The sequence below is a fragment of the Protopterus annectens genome, chromosome 4.part0 (assembly GCF_019279795.1).
Source record: "Protopterus annectens isolate FY-2018-M chromosome 4.part0, PAN1.0, whole genome shotgun sequence".
NCBI lineage: Eukaryota > Metazoa > Chordata > Ceratodontiformes > Protopteridae > Protopterus > Protopterus annectens.
In genome coordinates, this window is record NC_056733.1 from 945,131,283 (window position 1) to 945,151,321 (window position 20,039).

A 20,039-nucleotide genomic window follows, 5' to 3' on the forward strand; every position below is an offset into this window, starting at 1 on the left:
CCATGGGATACCTGTTTAGCCACGAGCCAACCAGAAGTCTTCGAGCTTGAAAATCGGCCGTGTCGCATATGTAAAAATGAAGGTGAGATTGGACTACCTAACATCGGTGGATTACTGTTCTTCTGCCGGTTGTGGTATACTGCTTCTTCGTTTTGATGTACTGCGCATGCGTATGGGACTTGCGTTCCCACTCATACCCAGTACATCAATGCTTTGAAACAGAAGCAACAGAGAAAAGAAAGTCTCTGTTTTCTCTCTTTTTTAACTGTAAAAAAAAAAAAAAAAAATAGGTTTGGGGGCACTGTATGCCAACAAAAAAAAGTCCAGGCGAACGGACCTTTTTCAATTCAAATATATTGTGGGATTGACAACAGGTACGCTGGTTGGGCTGGGCCAATCAGTGTGCACGTTTTCGAATAGTAATAGGGAGTCATTGTATAATGCATATTTACTTACTTACTGACATTTGAATATCAAGAAAGTCCAAATGGGTATTATTTTATTTATTTATTTATTTATTTATTTTATTTTATATTTGTTAACCGGGAAAGTCCGACTTAGGACGAGCCATTTTTCAGTGGAGGCCTGGGGAGAAATGCTTCAGAAACCGAACACCCAGAAGAAACCCACACGAATGCAGGGAGGACATGCAGACTCCACACAAAAGGCACCCGAGCCAAGAATTGAACCACAGAACCTCTTGCTGTGAGGTGACAACGCTACCACTGCATGTGTTAGATCATTTTCAGTGGAAGCCCTGGGAGAAAAGCTTGAAATTATTACAAAACACTTTGAACATTAATTTTACAATCTTCAAAAATAAAACAAAAACATCTTAAGTTTAAATAATTATGACTAATTAGACAGAAGATAAAAATATTTAAGAATCAATACAAGGTATATGACAATCATTTAATATTTAGAGAAATTTTAGACAGTTTGTAGAGAAATTCAAGGTAAGTTAGCCTAAAGCAAGCAGTAATTGCAATATGCAGGCAGGGAAAAACCAGGCTTATGGTATATTTAGAGAGAAAGTAAGGGAAGAGAATTAGATAGCACTAAGGAAGTAAGTGAAGGGAGAGTAAGGCTGTAGAAGGAATGAAAAGGTGCTTGCTCACATTTAGGGCTAGAGTTTATCCTGGTTTTAAGCAAAAAAGAGCCAGATTTTAGCTAGGAAGTATTTCATAGTGGTTGTAAAAGATGGGAGGGTGGGTGGTATTGACCTGATGGATACAGGTAAGGAGTTAGATGACAACTAGGAGAACCAATATCAGAGGAGGTTAGAAAAAGATTTGGAATAGAGATAGAAAAAACTATTTACAAGGGAACAATGGAAGGACATATGTATGGCTCCCAAGCTTTTAAGAATTTGCATGGGTATTTTTATACTCTCAGCAGACTGCAAAGAAATTTCCTCGGGTAGATAGCAAATGCTGTAGGTGTGATATGGAAGAAAGAAGTGACTGGGAACATATGTTTCAGGAATGTAATGAGTTGGTAGATTTAAAAATTTCCTACAAAGTACTATTGGAAATATTGGATAGAGTTGTAATTAAGGAAATGATTCACCTGAGATGGGACACAGGATCTGGACTGCCTAGACGTAGTAAAGCCTTGTTAAGTTTAATACTATTGGCTGCCACAAAAAGCAGTCACTAGAAAATGGAAATCGAAGTCTAAAACAACTACATAAAAGAAAAAAAAAGAAGTGGGACCTTTAGAAAAAAGGAGCAAATTACATGGAAATAAGTGGAATTTATGGGAACAATCAATGCAGAATCATGTTCAGGAGAAGGAGTGACATTTAATGTAAAGTAGGAATTGAGCATTTTGCAATGTTACACTGATGATGGTGATAAAGAAAGCAAGCATATGTGATATATAATATAAGTAAACAGAAACAAATGTTAATGTGATTTGTTTTCTTTTCTATTGATGCATGTATGCCTATGTCTTAAAGATGAATAAACAAGTGCATCAGAAACTAGACCCGTTTGGTACCACCACAGATGCTCCTGTACTTGGAAAAGCTTGTGTCAGATGTACCACTATAGCATACCCTAATCTGCTAAACCCAATTCCCACACCACAGTAAAACTCAGACTGCCAATAAAGTAGCACTAGTCCCCATATCAGTCTGCTCCAGAGTTTCAGGTGCTCTGATTTATTAAAGTAGCACTAGTCCCCGTATCAGTCTGTTCCAGAGAGTTTCAGGTGCTCTGATTTAATAAAGTAGTACTAGTCCCCGTATCAGTCTGCTCCAGAGAGTTTCGGGTATTCTGATTTTGGAATTGGTACCATATCAGCACTGCCTTTCTCTGTCCTCTTCTTTGCGATTTTTATGTACTCCGGTAGTCGGACTGCTATTCGATGACATTTCTGGGTAGCTAAATCTGTTTCCAAAATACTTTGATGCAAAAATATACCGACACTTAATAGTGCGTTGGTTAAATCTAGCACAAAACCGACAGCCAGGCACGTTGTGTTCAGGGCCTAGGCAAGGAATACAGAATAAATGGAAATCCTTATGAGGTATTTGCTTCCCACAAGTAATACAATTATTAACTTTTCTGACATCGGTTAAAAGCAAGAAAAAAGTTTCCCCAACGGAGTACTTAGCTTTAGTGAAGACTTCGGTTCTGAAACTCAAACTCGAATATTTCAGTAGTTGGCCGACTGGCACTTGCGAAATGCTTCTGCTTCGGGCACCGCACGGCAAGAAAGACTAAAGAAAATGGCATCGGCTGCATGTTTTATACCCCTGACGACCTGACGTCATGGAAGAGAAGACAGCAACCGACGCAGGACCCAAGACTTTGGAATTCAGGCCAACTGAGGGCAACCTGCCAGCAGATTACCCAAATGTAATGACTGCAACAGTGAAACACGAAGAACATCAGTCTGTTCCAGAGAGTTTCGGGTGCTCTGATATAATAAAGTAGTACTAGTCCCCATATCAGTCTGCTCCAGAGAGTTTCTGGTGCTCTGATTTAATAAAATAGTACTAGTCCCCGTATCAGTCTGCTCCAGAGTGTTTCGGGTACTCTGATTTTGGAATTGGTACCATATCAGCACTTTGGGCACTAGCATTTTCAAAGTTAAACCACTGAAAATGCTTCAGAATACAACAGGTGTTACTGCTACACAAAAGAACACTAAACACAATTTGTAAGACTGTTGTTTCTCTAACACTATAGTATACAGCTGTGCTTTCCTATTCTAGCAATGTAGATTAAATAAAAACATAGTTTAATCAAAAAGAGAACAGATACCTTATTTTTAGGACCATCTTGAAAGAAAACACTGGATAATCCATTGTCTATGCTTTGTGGCAAAGCGTGGTAAAGCTCATTTTCATCAAGTTTCCAGTACGCAATACCTGAAATAGAAAGAATATTTGCTTGAGGTACTCAACACAGTAACGGTCTATTTATTCATCGTGGCCTTCACACTGAACATTATTGCCTTAATACAGGTAAAATGCCTCACTCTACTAAACCGCATGTAACCTACTTTAACCAAATGTTACACATTTTAACATCTTGTACAAACTTTTTCCTCACTTTACAATTAAGTCCTCAGCTATTACCAAATCTAAAAACTGCTTCAGGTCTTTCCTTATAATTCACATGTGGACAAAGAGCTACCACAGCCCAACAATGCTCTCCTTCATCCTATCATCAGTAAGCGTCCCCCTTTCTGGTTGCATATCATCTGGATCTACAATCTTAAAAACCTTAATCCCTACGCGATACTGCTAAGCACACTTAAGAGTGGATATAAAAAGTGTACACACCCCTGGTAAAACGTCAGCTTTTTGTGATATAAAAAAATGAGACCACAATAAATCATTTCAAAACTTTTTCCACCTTTAATGTGACCTATAACGTGTACAATTCAATTAAAAACAAATCTTAGGGGAAAAATATAAAAAAATAAAAAATGTACAATAAGCTGGTTGCATAAGTGTGCACACCCTTAAACTAATACTTTGTTGAAGCACCTTTTGATTTAATTACAGCATTCAGTCTTCTTGGGTACACACCTGCCATCAATTAAAGATACTCGGATTAACCCCAAATAAAGTTCAGCTATCCTAGTAGGATTTTCCTGACATTTACTCAGTTGCCTGCTACAACAAAACCCATGGTCCGCTGAGAGCTTAAAAGCATCAAAGGGATCTCATTGTTGAAAGGTATCAGTCAGAAGAAGGGTACAAAAACATTTCAACAGCATTGGATATACCATGGAACACAGTGAAGACAGTCATCAAAAAGTGGAGAAAATATGGGACAACAGTGACATTGCAAAGAACTGGATGTCCCTCCAAAATTAATGAAAAGACCAGACGAAAACTGGTCAAGGAGGCTACCAAGAGACCTATAGCAACACTGAAGGAGCTGTAGGAATTTCTGGCAAGTACTGGTTGCATACTACATGTGGCAACAATCTCCTGTATTCTCCATATGTGTGGACTATGGGGTAGGGTTGCAAGGCAGAAGCCTTTTCTTACACAGAAAAATATCCAGGCCCAGCTAAAATTTGCAAAACAATACATCACATCTCCCAAAAGCATGTAGGAAAATGTGTTATGGTCTGATGAGACCAAGGTTTAACTTTTTGGCCACAATTCCAAAAGGTACGCTTGGTGCAAAAATAAGAAGTCATGTACTCACCATAACGTTCCATGTTTGTTGTCCATAATCTCGCCTTCATTCTTGCTGGTTGGGTTCGGAACCGAGCATCGGTTCTGACTCGGCCTATTACTAAAGCTCAAGAGCATCCACTGGCTTGAGGCTATACCCTATCCCATCATGCTTAGAGAAGACAACACAGATCTTGTTTGCAAAATACCAACATATTTGAAATCATATACAACATCCCAATGGTAATAGTTATTAGTCTATGTCTCAAGAAGCAAGAAAGGAAGCCAGGAACACAATTCACAACCAATAAAAAAATCCTCTTGATCCTCCAGGAGCAAAGGTTGGGGGAAGGAGAGTGGGATGCAAGAATGAAGGTGTCAAACTATCAAAACTATCTACTTCACTTTTTTTTTTTTTTTGAAAAAGTCACACAGGAAGAGAAAAAGGGCTAGAGGAGACATCTCTAACTAAAACGACATTCTCCTCTAACCAGAGGAGACGTCTCTAACTTAAACGATGAAATCTCTTTAGAAGGGGAGGTAAGCAGAAGGGGAGCCCCACTAATTTAAATGGGTAAGGAAGAAAAAAGAAAAGGTGAACTCTCTAACTTAAATGGGTTAGTCAGATAACAGAATAATTTTTAGTGAAAATGGGATAGGGGAGAAGCTGTAGGCCTAGCGAAAGCGACGGCCAGCCACAAACACAATAAGTAAAAAAACTAGCAATTCACCACATGGTGATAACTAAAACACTAAAACTAACTACAAGAACAGCATTATCCAAAAATTATTGTTGAAAACAGAGTAATAATTAAAAAACTATTTTCACTTAGCCTGAGTCCAGTGAGAAGCAATCGATCTAGTTTAGGGGCAAAAAAGATCGGAGTTATCTTCCATAAGCATGATGGGATAGGGTACAGCTTCGAACCAGGAGAAGTTCTCGAGCTTTAGTAATAGGCTGAATCAGAACCGATACTCGGTTCTGAGCCCAACCAGCAAGAATGAAGGTGAGACAGGACAACATAACATCAACACTTGCATCACCAAAAGAACACCATCCCCATGGTGAAGCATGGTGGTGACAGTATCATGCTTTGGGGTTGCTTTTCTTCAGCTGGAACTGGGACTTCAGTCAAGGTGGAGAAAATTATGAACAGTTCCAAATACCAGTCACTTTTAGCCCATCCAAATCAACAAGAGAATGGCTTCACCAGAAGAAAAGGGTGACCTGAAGAGGGCTGTGCAAAAGAGATGCCCTCGTAATCTGACAGATTTGAAGTGCTTTTGCAAGGAAGATTGGGCAAATACTGCCAAGTCATGATGTGCCATGCTGAGAGACTCCTACACCAAGAATACTAAATGCTGCAATTAAATCAAAAGGTGCTTCAACAAAGTATTAGTTTAAGTGTGTGAATACTAGATCAAGTAACATGCATCCCTAATCTCGTATCTTGTGAATGCATAACATCAAAATTTACCACATTACACAAGTTAGATACCAACAGCCTGAACACATCAATTATCAAACTGTTAACATACATAATAACCATCTCTTCTATCAACTGTTAGCATATATAATACAGCTATTAACCATATCTTATCTACTGTTAGCATATATAATACAGCTATTAACCATCTCTTCTATCTACTGTTAACATATGTAATACAGCTATTAACCATCTCTTCTATCTACTGTTAACATATATAATACAGCTATTAACCATATCTTATCTACTGTTAGCATATATAATACAGCTATTAACCATCTCTTATCTACTGTTAGCATATATAATACAGCTATTAACCATCTCTTATCTACTGTTAGCATATATAATACAGCTATTAACCATCTCTTCTATCTACTGTTAACATATGTAATAAAGCTATTAACCATCTCTTCTATCTACTGTTAACATATATAATACAGCTATTAACCATCTCTTCTATCTACTGTTAACATATATAATACAGCTATTAACCATCTCTTTTATCTACTGTTAGCATATATAACACAGCTATTAACCATCTCTTATCTACTGTTAGCATATATAATACAGGTATTAACCATCTCTTCTATCTACTGTTAACATATATAATACAGCTATTAACCATCTTTTATCTAGTGTTAATGTATATAATAGAGCTATTAACCATCTCTTTTATCAACTGTTAGCATATATAATACAGTTATTAACCATCTCTTCTATCTACTGTTAACATATATAATACAGCTATTAACCATCTCTTCTATCTACTGTTAACATATATAATACAGCTATTAACCATCTCTTCAATTTACTGCTAACATATATAACACAGCTATTAACCATCTCTTTTATCTACTGTTAGCATATATAATACAGTTATTAACCATCTCTTATATCTAGCATATATAATACAGCTATTAACCATCACTTCTATTTACTGTTAACATACATAATACAGCTATTAACCATCTCTTTTATCTACTGTTAGCATATACACTACAGCTATTAACCATCTCTTATCTACTGTTAACATATATAATACAGCTATCAACCATCTCTTCTATCTACTGTTAACATATATAATACAGCTATTAAGCATCTCTTTTATCTACTGTTAACATATATAATACAGCTATTAACCAACCCTTCTATCAACTGTTAACATATATAATACAGCTATTAACCATCGCTTCTATCTACTGTTAAAAAATATAATACAGCTATTAACCATCCCTATCTACTGTTAACATATATAATACAGCTATTAACCATCTCTTTTATCTACTGTTAACATATATAATACAGCTATTAACCATCTCTTCTATCTACTGTTAACATATATAATACAGCTATTAACCATCTCTTCTATCTACTGTTAACATATATAATAAAGCTATTAACCATCTCTTCTATCTACTGTTAACATACATAATACAGCTATTAACCATCTATTTTATCTACTGTTTGTATATATAATACAGCTTTTACCCATCTCTTATCTACTGTTAGCATATATACTACAGCTATTAACCATCTCTTATCTACTGTTAACATATATAATACAGTTATTAACCATCTATTTTATCTACTGTTAACATATCCAATACAGCTATTAACCATCTCTGTTATCTACTTTTAGCATATATAATACAGCTATTAACCATCCCTTCTATCTACTGTTAACATATATAATACATCCATTAACAATCTCTTATCTGCTGTTAACATATAAAATACAGCTATTAACAATCTCTTATCCACTGTTAACATATATACCACAGCTATTAACCATCTCTTCTATCTACTGTTAACATATATAATACAGCTATTAACCATCTCTTCTATCCACTGTTAGCATATATAATTCAGCTATTAACCATTCCTTCTATCTACTGTTAACATATATAATATAGCTATTAACCATCCCTTCTATCTACTGTTAACATATATAATACAGCTATAAACCATCTATTCTATCTACTGTTAACATATATAATACAGCTATTAACCATTTCTTCTATCTACTGTTAACATATATAATACAGCTATTAACCATCTCTAATCTGCTGTTAACATATATAATACAGCTATTAACCATCTCTTTTATCTACTGGTAACATATATAATACAGCTATTAACCATCTCTTCTATCTACTGTCAACATATATAATATAGCTATTAACCATCTTTTATCTACTGTTCACTTATATAATGCAGCTACTGCTAGTATATATAATACAGCTATTAGCCATCTCTTCTATCTACTGTTAACATATATAATACAGCTATTAACCATCCCTTCTATCTACTGTTAACAAATATAAAACAGCTATTAACCATCTATTTTATCTAACATATAAAATACAGCTATTAGCCATCTCTTATCTGCTGTTAAAATATAAAATACAGCTATTAACCATCTCTTTTATCTACTGTTAACATATATACCACAGCTATTAACCATCTCTTTTATCTACTGTTAGGATATATCATACAGCTATTAACCATCTCTTCTATCTACTGTTAACTTATATAATACAGCTATTAACCATCTCTTTTAACTGCAGTTAACATATATAAAACAGCTATTAACCATCTCTTTTATCTACTGTTAGCATATATAATACAGCTATTAACCATCTCTTATCTACTGTTAACATATATAATACAGCTACTGTCAACACATATAAAACAGCTATTATCCATCTCTTTTACCTGCTGTTAACATACATAATACAGCTATTAACCATCTCTTCTATCTACCGTTAACATATGTAATACAGCTATTAACCATCCCTTCTATCTACTGTTAACATATATAATACAGCTATCAACCATCTCTTCTATCTACTGTTAACATATATAATACAGCTATTAACCATCCCTTCTATCTATTAACATATATAATGCAGCTATTAGCCATCTCTTCTATCTGCTGTTAACATATATAATACAGCTATTAACCATCCCTTCTATCTACTGTTAACAAATATAATACAGCTATTAACCATCTCTTTTATCTGCTAACAAATAAAATACAGCTATTAGCCATCTCTCCTATCTACTGTTAACAAATATAATACAGATATTAACCATCTCTTTTATCTGCTAACATATAAAATACAGCTATTAGCCATCTCTTATCTGCTGTTAAAATATAAAATACAGCTATTAACCATCTCTTTTATCTACTGTTAGCATATATAATATAGCTATTAACCATCTCTTCTATATACTGTTAACATATATACTACAGCTATTAACCATCCCTTCTATCTACTGTTAACATATATAATACAGCTATTAACCATCTCTTCTATCTACTGTCAACATATATAATATAGCTATTAACCATCTCTTTTATCTACTGTTCACTTATCTATCTACTGTTAGCATATATAATACAGCTATTAACCATCTCTTCTATCTACTGTTAACATATATAATACAGCTATTAACCATCCCTTCTATCTACTGTTAACATATATAATACAGCTATTAACCATCTCTTCTATCTACTGGCAACATATATAATATAGCTATTAACCATCTCTTTTATCTACTGTTCACTTATATAATGCAGCTACTGCTAGTATATATAATACAGCTATTAACCATCTCTTCTATCTATTAACATAAATAATACAGCTATTAGCCATCTATTCTATCTACTGTTAACATATATAATACAGCTATTAACCATCCCTTCTATCTACTGTTAACAAATATAATACAGCTATTAACCATCTCTTTTATCTGCTAACATATAAAATACAGCTATTAGCCATCTCTTATCTGCTGTTAAAATATAAAATACAGCTATTAACCATCTCTTTTATCTACTGTTAACATATATACCACAGCTATTAACCATCTCTTTTATCTACTGTTAGCATATATCATACAGCTATTAACCATCTCTTCTATCTACTGTTAACATATATAATACAGCTATTAACCATCTCTTTTAACTGCAGTTAACATATATAAAACAGCTATTAACCATCTCTTTTATCTACAGTTTACACCTATTAACCATCTCTTATCTACTGTTAGCATATATAATACAGCTATTAACCATCTCTATAATACAGCTACTGTCAACACATATAAAACAGCTAGTATCCATCTCTTTTATCTGCTGTTAACATACATAATACAGCTATTAACCATCTCTTCTATCTACCGTTAACATATGTAATAGGGCTATTAACCATCCCTTCTACCTACTGTTAACGTATAAAATACAGCTATCAACCACCTCTTCTATCTACTGTTAACATATATAATGCAGCTATTAACCATCCCTTCTATCTACTGTTAACATATATAATACAGCTATCAACCATCTCTTCTATCCACTGTTAACATATATAATACAGCTATTAACCATCCCTTCTATCTACTGTTAACATATATAATACAGCAATTAACCATCTCTTCTATCTACTGTTAGCATATATAATAAAGCGATTAACCATCTCTTCTATTAACATATATAATACAGCTATTAACAATCTCTTTGATCTACTGTTAGCATATATAATACAGCTATTAATCATCTCTTATCTACTGTTAACATATATAATACAGCTATTAAGCATCTCTTTAATCTACTGTTAAAATATATAACACAGCTATTATCCATCTCGTTTATCTATTGTTAACATATATAACACAGCTATTAACCTTCTCTTTTATCTACTGTTAGCATATATAACACAGCTATTAACCATCTCTTCAAGCTAGCATATATAATACAGCTATTAACCGTCTCTTATCTACTGTTAACATATATAATACAGCTATTAACCATTTCTTTTTATCAACTGCTAGCAAATATAATACAGCTATTAACCATCTCTTTTATCTACTGTTAACATATATAATACAGCTATTAACCATCTCTTATCTACTGTTAGCATATATAATACAGCTATTTACCATCTCTTCTATCTACTGTTAGCATATATAATACAGCTATTAAACATCTCTTATCCACTGTTAATTTATATAATACAGCTATTAACCATCTATTCTATCTACTGATAACATATATAATACAGCTATTAACCATCCCTTCTATCTACTGTTAACATATAATACAGCTATTAACCATCCCTTCTATCTACTGTTAACATATATAATAACGCTATTAACCATCTCTTCTATCTACTGTTAGCATATATAACACAGCTATTAACCATCTCTTTTATCTACTGTTAGCATATATAACACAGCTATTAACCATCTCTTTTATCTACTGTTAACATATATACTACAGCTATTAACCATCTCTTATCTACTGTTAACATATATTAACCATCTCTTTTTATCAACTGCTTGCATATATAATACAGCTATTAACCATTTCATCTATCTACTGTTAACATATATAATACAGCTATTAACCATCTCTTCTATCTACTGTTAACATATATAATACAGCTATTAACCATCTCTTCTATCTACTGTTAGCATATATAATACAGCTATTAACCATCTCTTTTATCTACTGTTAACATATATAATACAGCTATTAACCATCTCTTTTATCTACTGTTAGCATATATAATACAGCTATTAACCATCTCTTTTATCTACTGTTAGCATATATAATACAGGTATTAACCACCTCTTCTATCTATTGTTAACGTATATAATACAGCTATTAACTATCCCTTCTATCTACTGTTAACATATATAACACAGCTATTAACCACCTCTTTTATCTACTGTTAGCATATATAATACAGCTATTAACCATCCCTTCTATCAACTGTTAACATATATAATACAGCTATTAACCATCTCTTCTATCAACTGTTAGCATATATACTACAGCTATTAACCATCACTGTTATCAACAGTTAATATGTATAATACAGCTATTAACCATCTCTTCTCTTTATTAACATATATAATACAGCTATGAACCATCTCTTCTGTCTACTGTTAACATATATAATAAAGCTATTAAGCATCTCTTATCTACTGTTAACATATATAATACAGCTATTAACCATCTCTTTCATCTGCTAACATATATAATACAGCTATTAACCATCTCTTTTATCTACTGTTAGCATATATAACACAGCTATTAACCATCTCTTTTATCTACTGTTAACATATATACTACAGCTATTAACCATCTCTTATCTACTGTTAACATATATTAACCATCTCTTTTTATCAACTGCTTGCATATATAATACAGCTATTAACCATTTCATCTATCTACTGTTAACATATATAATACAGCTATTAACCATCTCTTCTATCTACTGTTAACATATATAACACAGTTATTAACCATCCCTTCTATCTACTGTTAACATATATAATACAGCTATTAACCATCTCTTCTATCTACTGTTAACATATATAATACAGCTATTAACCATCTCTTCTATCTACTGTTAGCATATATACCACAGCTATTAACCATCTCTTCTATCTACTGTTAGCATATATAACACAGCTGTTAACCATCTCTTTTATCTACTGTTAGCATATATAACACAGCTATTAACCATCTCTTTTATCTACTGTTAACATATATAATACAGCTATTAACCATCTCTTATCTACTGTTAACATATATTAACCATCTCTTTTTATCAACTGCTTGCATATATAATACAGCTATTAACCATTTCATCTATCTACTGTTAGCATATATAACACAGCTATTAACCATCTCTTTTATCTACTGTTAACATATATAATACAGCTATTAACCATCTCTTCTATCTACTGTTAACAAATATAATACAACTTTTAACCATCTCTTCTATCTACTGTTAACATATATAATACAGCTATTAACCATCCCTTCTATCTACGGTTAACATATATAATACAGCTATTAACCATCTCTTATATCTACTGTTAACAGATATAATAGAGCTATTAACCATCCCTTCTATCTACTGTTAACATATGTAATACAGCTATTAACCATCTCTTTTATCTGCTAACACAAAAAATACAGCTATTAACCATCTATCTACTGTTAATTTATATAATACAGCTATTAACCATCTCTTCTATCTACTGTTAACATATATAATACAGCTATTAACCATCCCTTCTATCTACTGTTAACATATATAATACAACTATTAACCATCTCTTCTATCTACTGTTAACATATATAATACAGCTATCAACCATCTCTTCTATTTACTGTTAACATATATAACATAGCTATTAACCGTCTCTTATCTACTGTTAACATATACAATACAGCTATCAACCATCTCTTCTGTTAACATATATAATACAGCTATTAACCATCTCTTCTATCCACTGTTAACATATATAATACAGCTATTAACCATCTCTTCTATCCACTGTTAACATACATAATACAGCTACTAACCATCTCTTATCTACTGTTAGCATATGTAATAGATATTAACAATCTCTTACTTACTGTTAACATATATAATACAGCTATTAACCATCCCTTCTATCTACTGTTAACATATATAATACAGCTATTAACCATCTCTTATCTACTGTTAGTATATATAATACAGCTACTAACCATCTCTCATCTACTGTTAATTTATATAATACAGCCATTAACCATCTCTTCTATCTTCTGTTAGCATATATAATACAGCTATTAACCATCCCTTCTATCTACTGTTAACATAAATTATACAGCTATTAACAATCTCTTCTATCTACTGTTAACATATATAATACAGCTATTAACCATCTCTTTTATCTACTGTTAGCATATATAATACAGCTATTAAACATCCCTTCTATCTACTGTTAAAATATATTATACAGCTATTAACAACCTCTACTATCTACTGTTAACATATATAATACAGCTATGAACCATCTCTTCTATCTATTAACATATATAATACAGCTATCTATTAACATATATAATACAACTATTAACCATCTACTTTATCCACTGTTACCATATGTAACGCAGCTATTAACCATCTCTTCTATCTACTGTTAGCATACATAAAACAGCTATTAACCATCTCTTATCTACTGTTAGCATATATAACACAGCAATTAACCATCTCTTTTATCTACTGTTAACAAATATAATACAGCTATTAACCATTTCTTTTTATCACCTGCTCGCATATATAATACAGTTATTAACCATCTCTTCTATCTAGCACATAAAATACACCAATTAACCATCCCTTCTATCTACTGTTAACATATATAATACAGCTATTAACCGTCTCTTTTATTTACTGTTAACATATATAATACAGCTATTAACCATCACTTATCTACTGTTAGCATATATAATACAGCTATTAACCATCCCTTCTATCTACTGTTCACATACAGAATACAGCTATTAACCATCTCTTTCATCTACTGTTAGCATATATAATACAGCTATTAACCATCTCTTATCTACTGTTAACAAATATAATACAGCTATTAACCATCTCTTCTCTTTATTAACATATATAATACAGCTATTAACCATCTCTTCTCTTTATTGTTAACATATATAATACAGCTATTAACACTCTCTTCTACCTACTGTTAACATATATAATACAGCTATTAACCATCTCTTATCTACTGTTAGCATATATAATACAGGTATTAACCATCTCTTCTATCTACTGTTAACATATAAAATACAGCTATTAACTATCTCTTCTATCTACTGTTAACATATATAACACGGCTATTAACCATCGCTTTTATCTACTGTCAGCATATATAATACAGCTATTAACCATCCCTTCTATCTACTATTAACATATATAATACAGCTATTAACCATCTCCTATCTACTGTTAGCATATATAATACAGCTATTAACCATCCCTTCTATCAACTGTTAACATATATAATACAGCTATTAACCATCTCTTCTATCAACTGTTAGCATATATAATACAGCTATTAACCATCTCTTTTATCTACTGTTAGCATATATAACACAGCTATTAACCATCTCTTATCTACTGTTAACATATACTACAGATATTAACCATCACAGTTATCTACTGTTAACATATATAATACAGCTATCAACCATCTCTTTTTATCAACTGCTTGCATATATAATGCAGGTATTAACCATCTCTTCTATCTACTGTTAACAACTATAATATAGCTATTAACCATCTCTTCTATCTACTGTTAACATATATAATACAGCTATTAACCATCTCTTCTATCTACTGTTAGCATATATAATACAGCTATTAACCATCTCTTTTATCTACTGTTAACATATATAATACAGCTATTAACCATCTCTTTTATCTACTGTTAGCATATATAATACAGCTATTAACCATCTCTTTTATCTACTGTTAGCATATATAATACAGGTATTAACCACCTCTTCTATCTATTGTTAACGTATATAATACAGCTATTAACTATCCCTTCTATCTACTGTTAACATATATAACACAGCTATTAACCATCTCTTTTATCTACTGTCAGCATATATAATACAGCTATTAACCATCCCTTCTATCAACTGTTAACATATATAATACAGCTATTAACCATCTCTTCTATCAACTGTTAGCATATATACTACAGCTATTAACCATCACTGTTATCAACTGTTAATATGTATAATACAGCTATTAACCATCTCTTCTCTTTATTAACATATATAATACAGCTATTAACCATCTCTTCTATCTACTGTTAACATATATAATACAGCTATTAACCATCTCTTCTATCTACTGTTAACATATATAATACAGCTATTAACCATCTCTTTCATCTGCTAACATATATAATACAGCTATTAACCATCTCTTTTATCTACTGTTAACATATATAATACAGCTATTAACCATCTCTTATCTACTGTTAGCATATATAACACAGCTATTAACCATCTCTTCTATCTACTGTTAACATATATAATACAGCTATTAACCATCCCTTCTATCTACTGTTAACATATATAATACAGCTATTAACCATCCCTTCTATCTACTGTTAACATATATAATACAGCTATTAACCATCTCTTCTATCTACTGTTAGCATATATACCACAGCTATTAACCATCTCTTCTATCTACTGTTAGCATATATAACACAGCTGTTAACCATCTCTTTTATCTACTGTTAGCATATATAACACAGCTATTAACCATCTCTTTTATCTACTGTTAACATATATACTACAGCTATTAACCATCTCTTATCTACTGTTAACATATATTAACCATCTCTTTTTATCAACTGCTTGCATATATAATACAGCTATTAACCATTTCATCTATCTACTGTTAGCATATATAACACAGCTATTAACCATCTCTTTTATCTACTGTTAACATATATAATACAGCTATTAACCATCTCTTCTATCTACTGTTAACAAATATAATACAGCTTTTAACCATCTCTTCTATCTACTGTTAACATATATAATACAGCTATTAACCATCCCTTCTATCTACGGTTAGCATATATAATACAGCTATTAACCATCTCTTCTATCTACTGTTAACAGATATAATAGAGCTATTAACCATCCCTTCTATCTACTGTTAACATATGTAATACAGCTATTAACCATCTCTTTTATCTGCTAACACAAAAAATACAGCTATTAACCATCTATCTACTGTTAATTTATATAATACAGCTATTAACCATCTCTTCTATCTACTGTTAACATATATAATACAGCTATTAACCATCCCTTCTATCTACTGTTAACATATATAATACAACTATTAACCATCTCTTCTATCTACTGTTAACATATATAATACAGCTATCAACCATCTCTTCTATTTACTGTTAACATATATAATACAGCTATTAACCGTCTCTTATCTACTGTTAACATATATAATACAGCTATCAACCATCTCTTCTGTTAACATATATAATACAGCTATTAACCATCTCTTCTATCCACTGTTAACATATATAATACAGCTATTAACCATCTCTTCTATCCACTGTTAACATACATAATACAGCTACTAACCATCTCTTTTATCTACTGTTAGCATATGTAATAGATATTAACAATCTCTTACTTACTGTTAACATATATAATACAGCTATTAACCATCCCTTCTATCTACTGTTAACATATATAATACAGCTATTAACCATCTCTTATCTACTGTTAGTATATATAATACAGCTATTAACCATCTCTCATCTACTGTTAATTTATATAATACAGCCATTAACCATCTCTTCTATCTTCTGTTAGCATATATAATACAGCTATTAACCATCCCTTCTATCTACTGTTAACATATATTATACAGCTATTAACAATCTCTTCTATCTACTGTTAACATATATAATACAGCTATTAACCATCTCTTTTATCTACTGTTAGCATATATAATACAGCTATTAAACATCCCTTCTATCTACTGTTAAAATATATTATACAGCTATTAACAATCTCTACTATCTACTGTTAACATATATAATACAGCTATGAACCATCTCTTCTATCTATTAACATATATAATACAGCTATCTATTAACATATATAATACAACTATTAACCATCTACTTTATCCACTGTTAGCATATGTAACGCAGCTATTAACCACCTCTTCTATCTACTGTTAGCATACATAAAACAGCTATTAATCATCTCTTATCTACTGTTAGCATATATAACACAGCAATTAACCATCTCTTATCTACTGTTAACAAATATAATACAGCTATTAACCATTTCTTTTTATCACCTGCTCGCATATATAATACAGTTATTAACCATCTCTTCTATCTAGCACATAAAATACACCAATTAACCATCCCTTCTATCTACTGTTAACATATATAATACAGCTATTAACCGTCTCTTTTATTTACTGTTAACATATATAATACAGCTATTAACCATCACTTATCTACTGTTAGCATATATAATACAGCTATTAACCATCCCTTCTATCTACTGTTCACATATAGAATACAGCTATTAACCATCTCTTTTATCTACTGTTAGCATATATAATACAGCTATTAACCATCTCTTATCTACTGTTAACAAATATAATACAGCTATTAACCATCTCTTCTCTTTATTAACATATATAATACAGCTATTAACCATCTCTTCTCTTTATTGTTAACATATATAATACAGCTATTAACACTCTCTTCTACCTACTGTTAACATATATAATACAGCTATTAACCATCTCTTATCTACTGTTAGCATATATAATACAGGTATTAACCATCTCTTCTATCTACTGTTAACATATAAAATACAGCTATTAACTATCTCTTCTATCTACTGTTAACATATATAACACGGCTATTAACCATCGCTTTTATCTACTGTCAGCATATATAATACAGCTATTAACCATCCCTTCTATCTACTATTAACATATATAATACAGCTATTAACCATCTCCTATCTACTGTTAGCATATATAATACAGCTATTAACCATCCCTTCTATCAACTGTTAACATATATAATACAGCTATTAACCATCTCTTCTATCAACTGTTAGCATATATAATACAGCTATTAACCATCTCTTTTATCTACTGTTAGCATATATAACACAGCTATTAACCATCTCTTATCTACTGTTAACATATACTACAGATATTAACCATCACAGTTATCTACTGTTAACATATATATTACAGCTATCAACCATCTCTTTTTATCAACTGCTTGCAAAAATAATGCAGGTATTAACCATCTCTACTATCTACTGTTAACAACTATAATATAGCTATTAACCATCTCTTCTATCTACTGTTAACAAATATAATACAGCTATTAACCATCTCTTCTATCTACTGTTAACATATATAATACAGCTATTAACCATCCCTTCTATCTACTGTTAACATATATAATACAGCTATTAAGCATCTCTTCTATCTACTGTTAGCATGTATAATACAGGTATTAACCATCTATTTCATCTGCTGTTAACATATATAATACAGCTATTAACCATCTCTTCTATCTACCATTAACATATATAATACAGCTATTAACCATCTCTTCTACCTACTGTAAACATATATAATACAGCTATTAACCATCTCTTATCTACTGTTAGCATATATAATACAGGTATTAACCATCTCTTCTATCTACTGTTAACATATATAATACAGATATTAACCATCTCTTCTATCTACTGTTAGCATATATAATACAGCTATTAACCATCTCTTTTATCTACTGTTAACATATATAATGCAGCTATTAACCATCTCTTTTATCTACTGTTAGCATATATAATACAGCTATTAACCACCTCTTTTATCTATTAACATATATAATACAGCTATTAACTATCCCTTCTATCTACTGTTAACATATATAACACAGCTATTAACCATCTCTTTTATCTACTGTCAGCATATATAATACAGCTATTAACCATCCCTTCTATCTACTGTTAACATATATAATACAGCTATTAACCATCTCCTATCTACTGTTAGCATATATAATACAGCTAATAACCATCCCTTCTATCAACTGTTAGCATATATAATACAGCTATTAACCATCTCTTATCTACTGTTAGCATATATAACAGAGCTATTAACCATCTCTTTTATCTACTGTTAACATATATAATACAGCTATTAACCATCCCTTCTATCAACTGTCAACATATATAATACAGCTATTAACCATATCTTAACTGCTGTAAACATATATAATACAGCTATTAACCATCCATTCTATCTACTTTTAACATATATAATACAGCTATTAACCATCCCTTTTATCTACTGTTAGCATACATAATACAGCTATTAACCATCTCTTCTATCTACTGTTAACATATATAATACAGCTATTAACCATCCATTCTATCTACTGTTAACATATATAATACAGCTATTAACCTGTTAACATATATAATATAGCTATTAACC

At 31.6% G+C, this 20,039-nt stretch overlaps 1 protein-coding gene across 4 annotated transcripts in view; it reads right to left on the reverse strand.

Moving 5' to 3' along the window:
- The window catches only part of MPHOSPH9 (M-phase phosphoprotein 9), a 2,191,511-nt gene that overhangs the window by 1,273,400 nt on the left and 898,072 nt on the right, over window positions 1-20,039 (reverse strand). For all 4 annotated transcript variants that reach the window (XM_044068924.1, XM_044068922.1, XM_044068923.1 and 1 more), the window contains one exon: window positions 3,273-3,379. In XM_044068924.1, coding sequence (XP_043924859.1) covers window positions 3,273-3,379 — 107 coding nt within the window. The remainder of the gene's footprint in view (window positions 1-3,272; window positions 3,380-20,039) is intronic.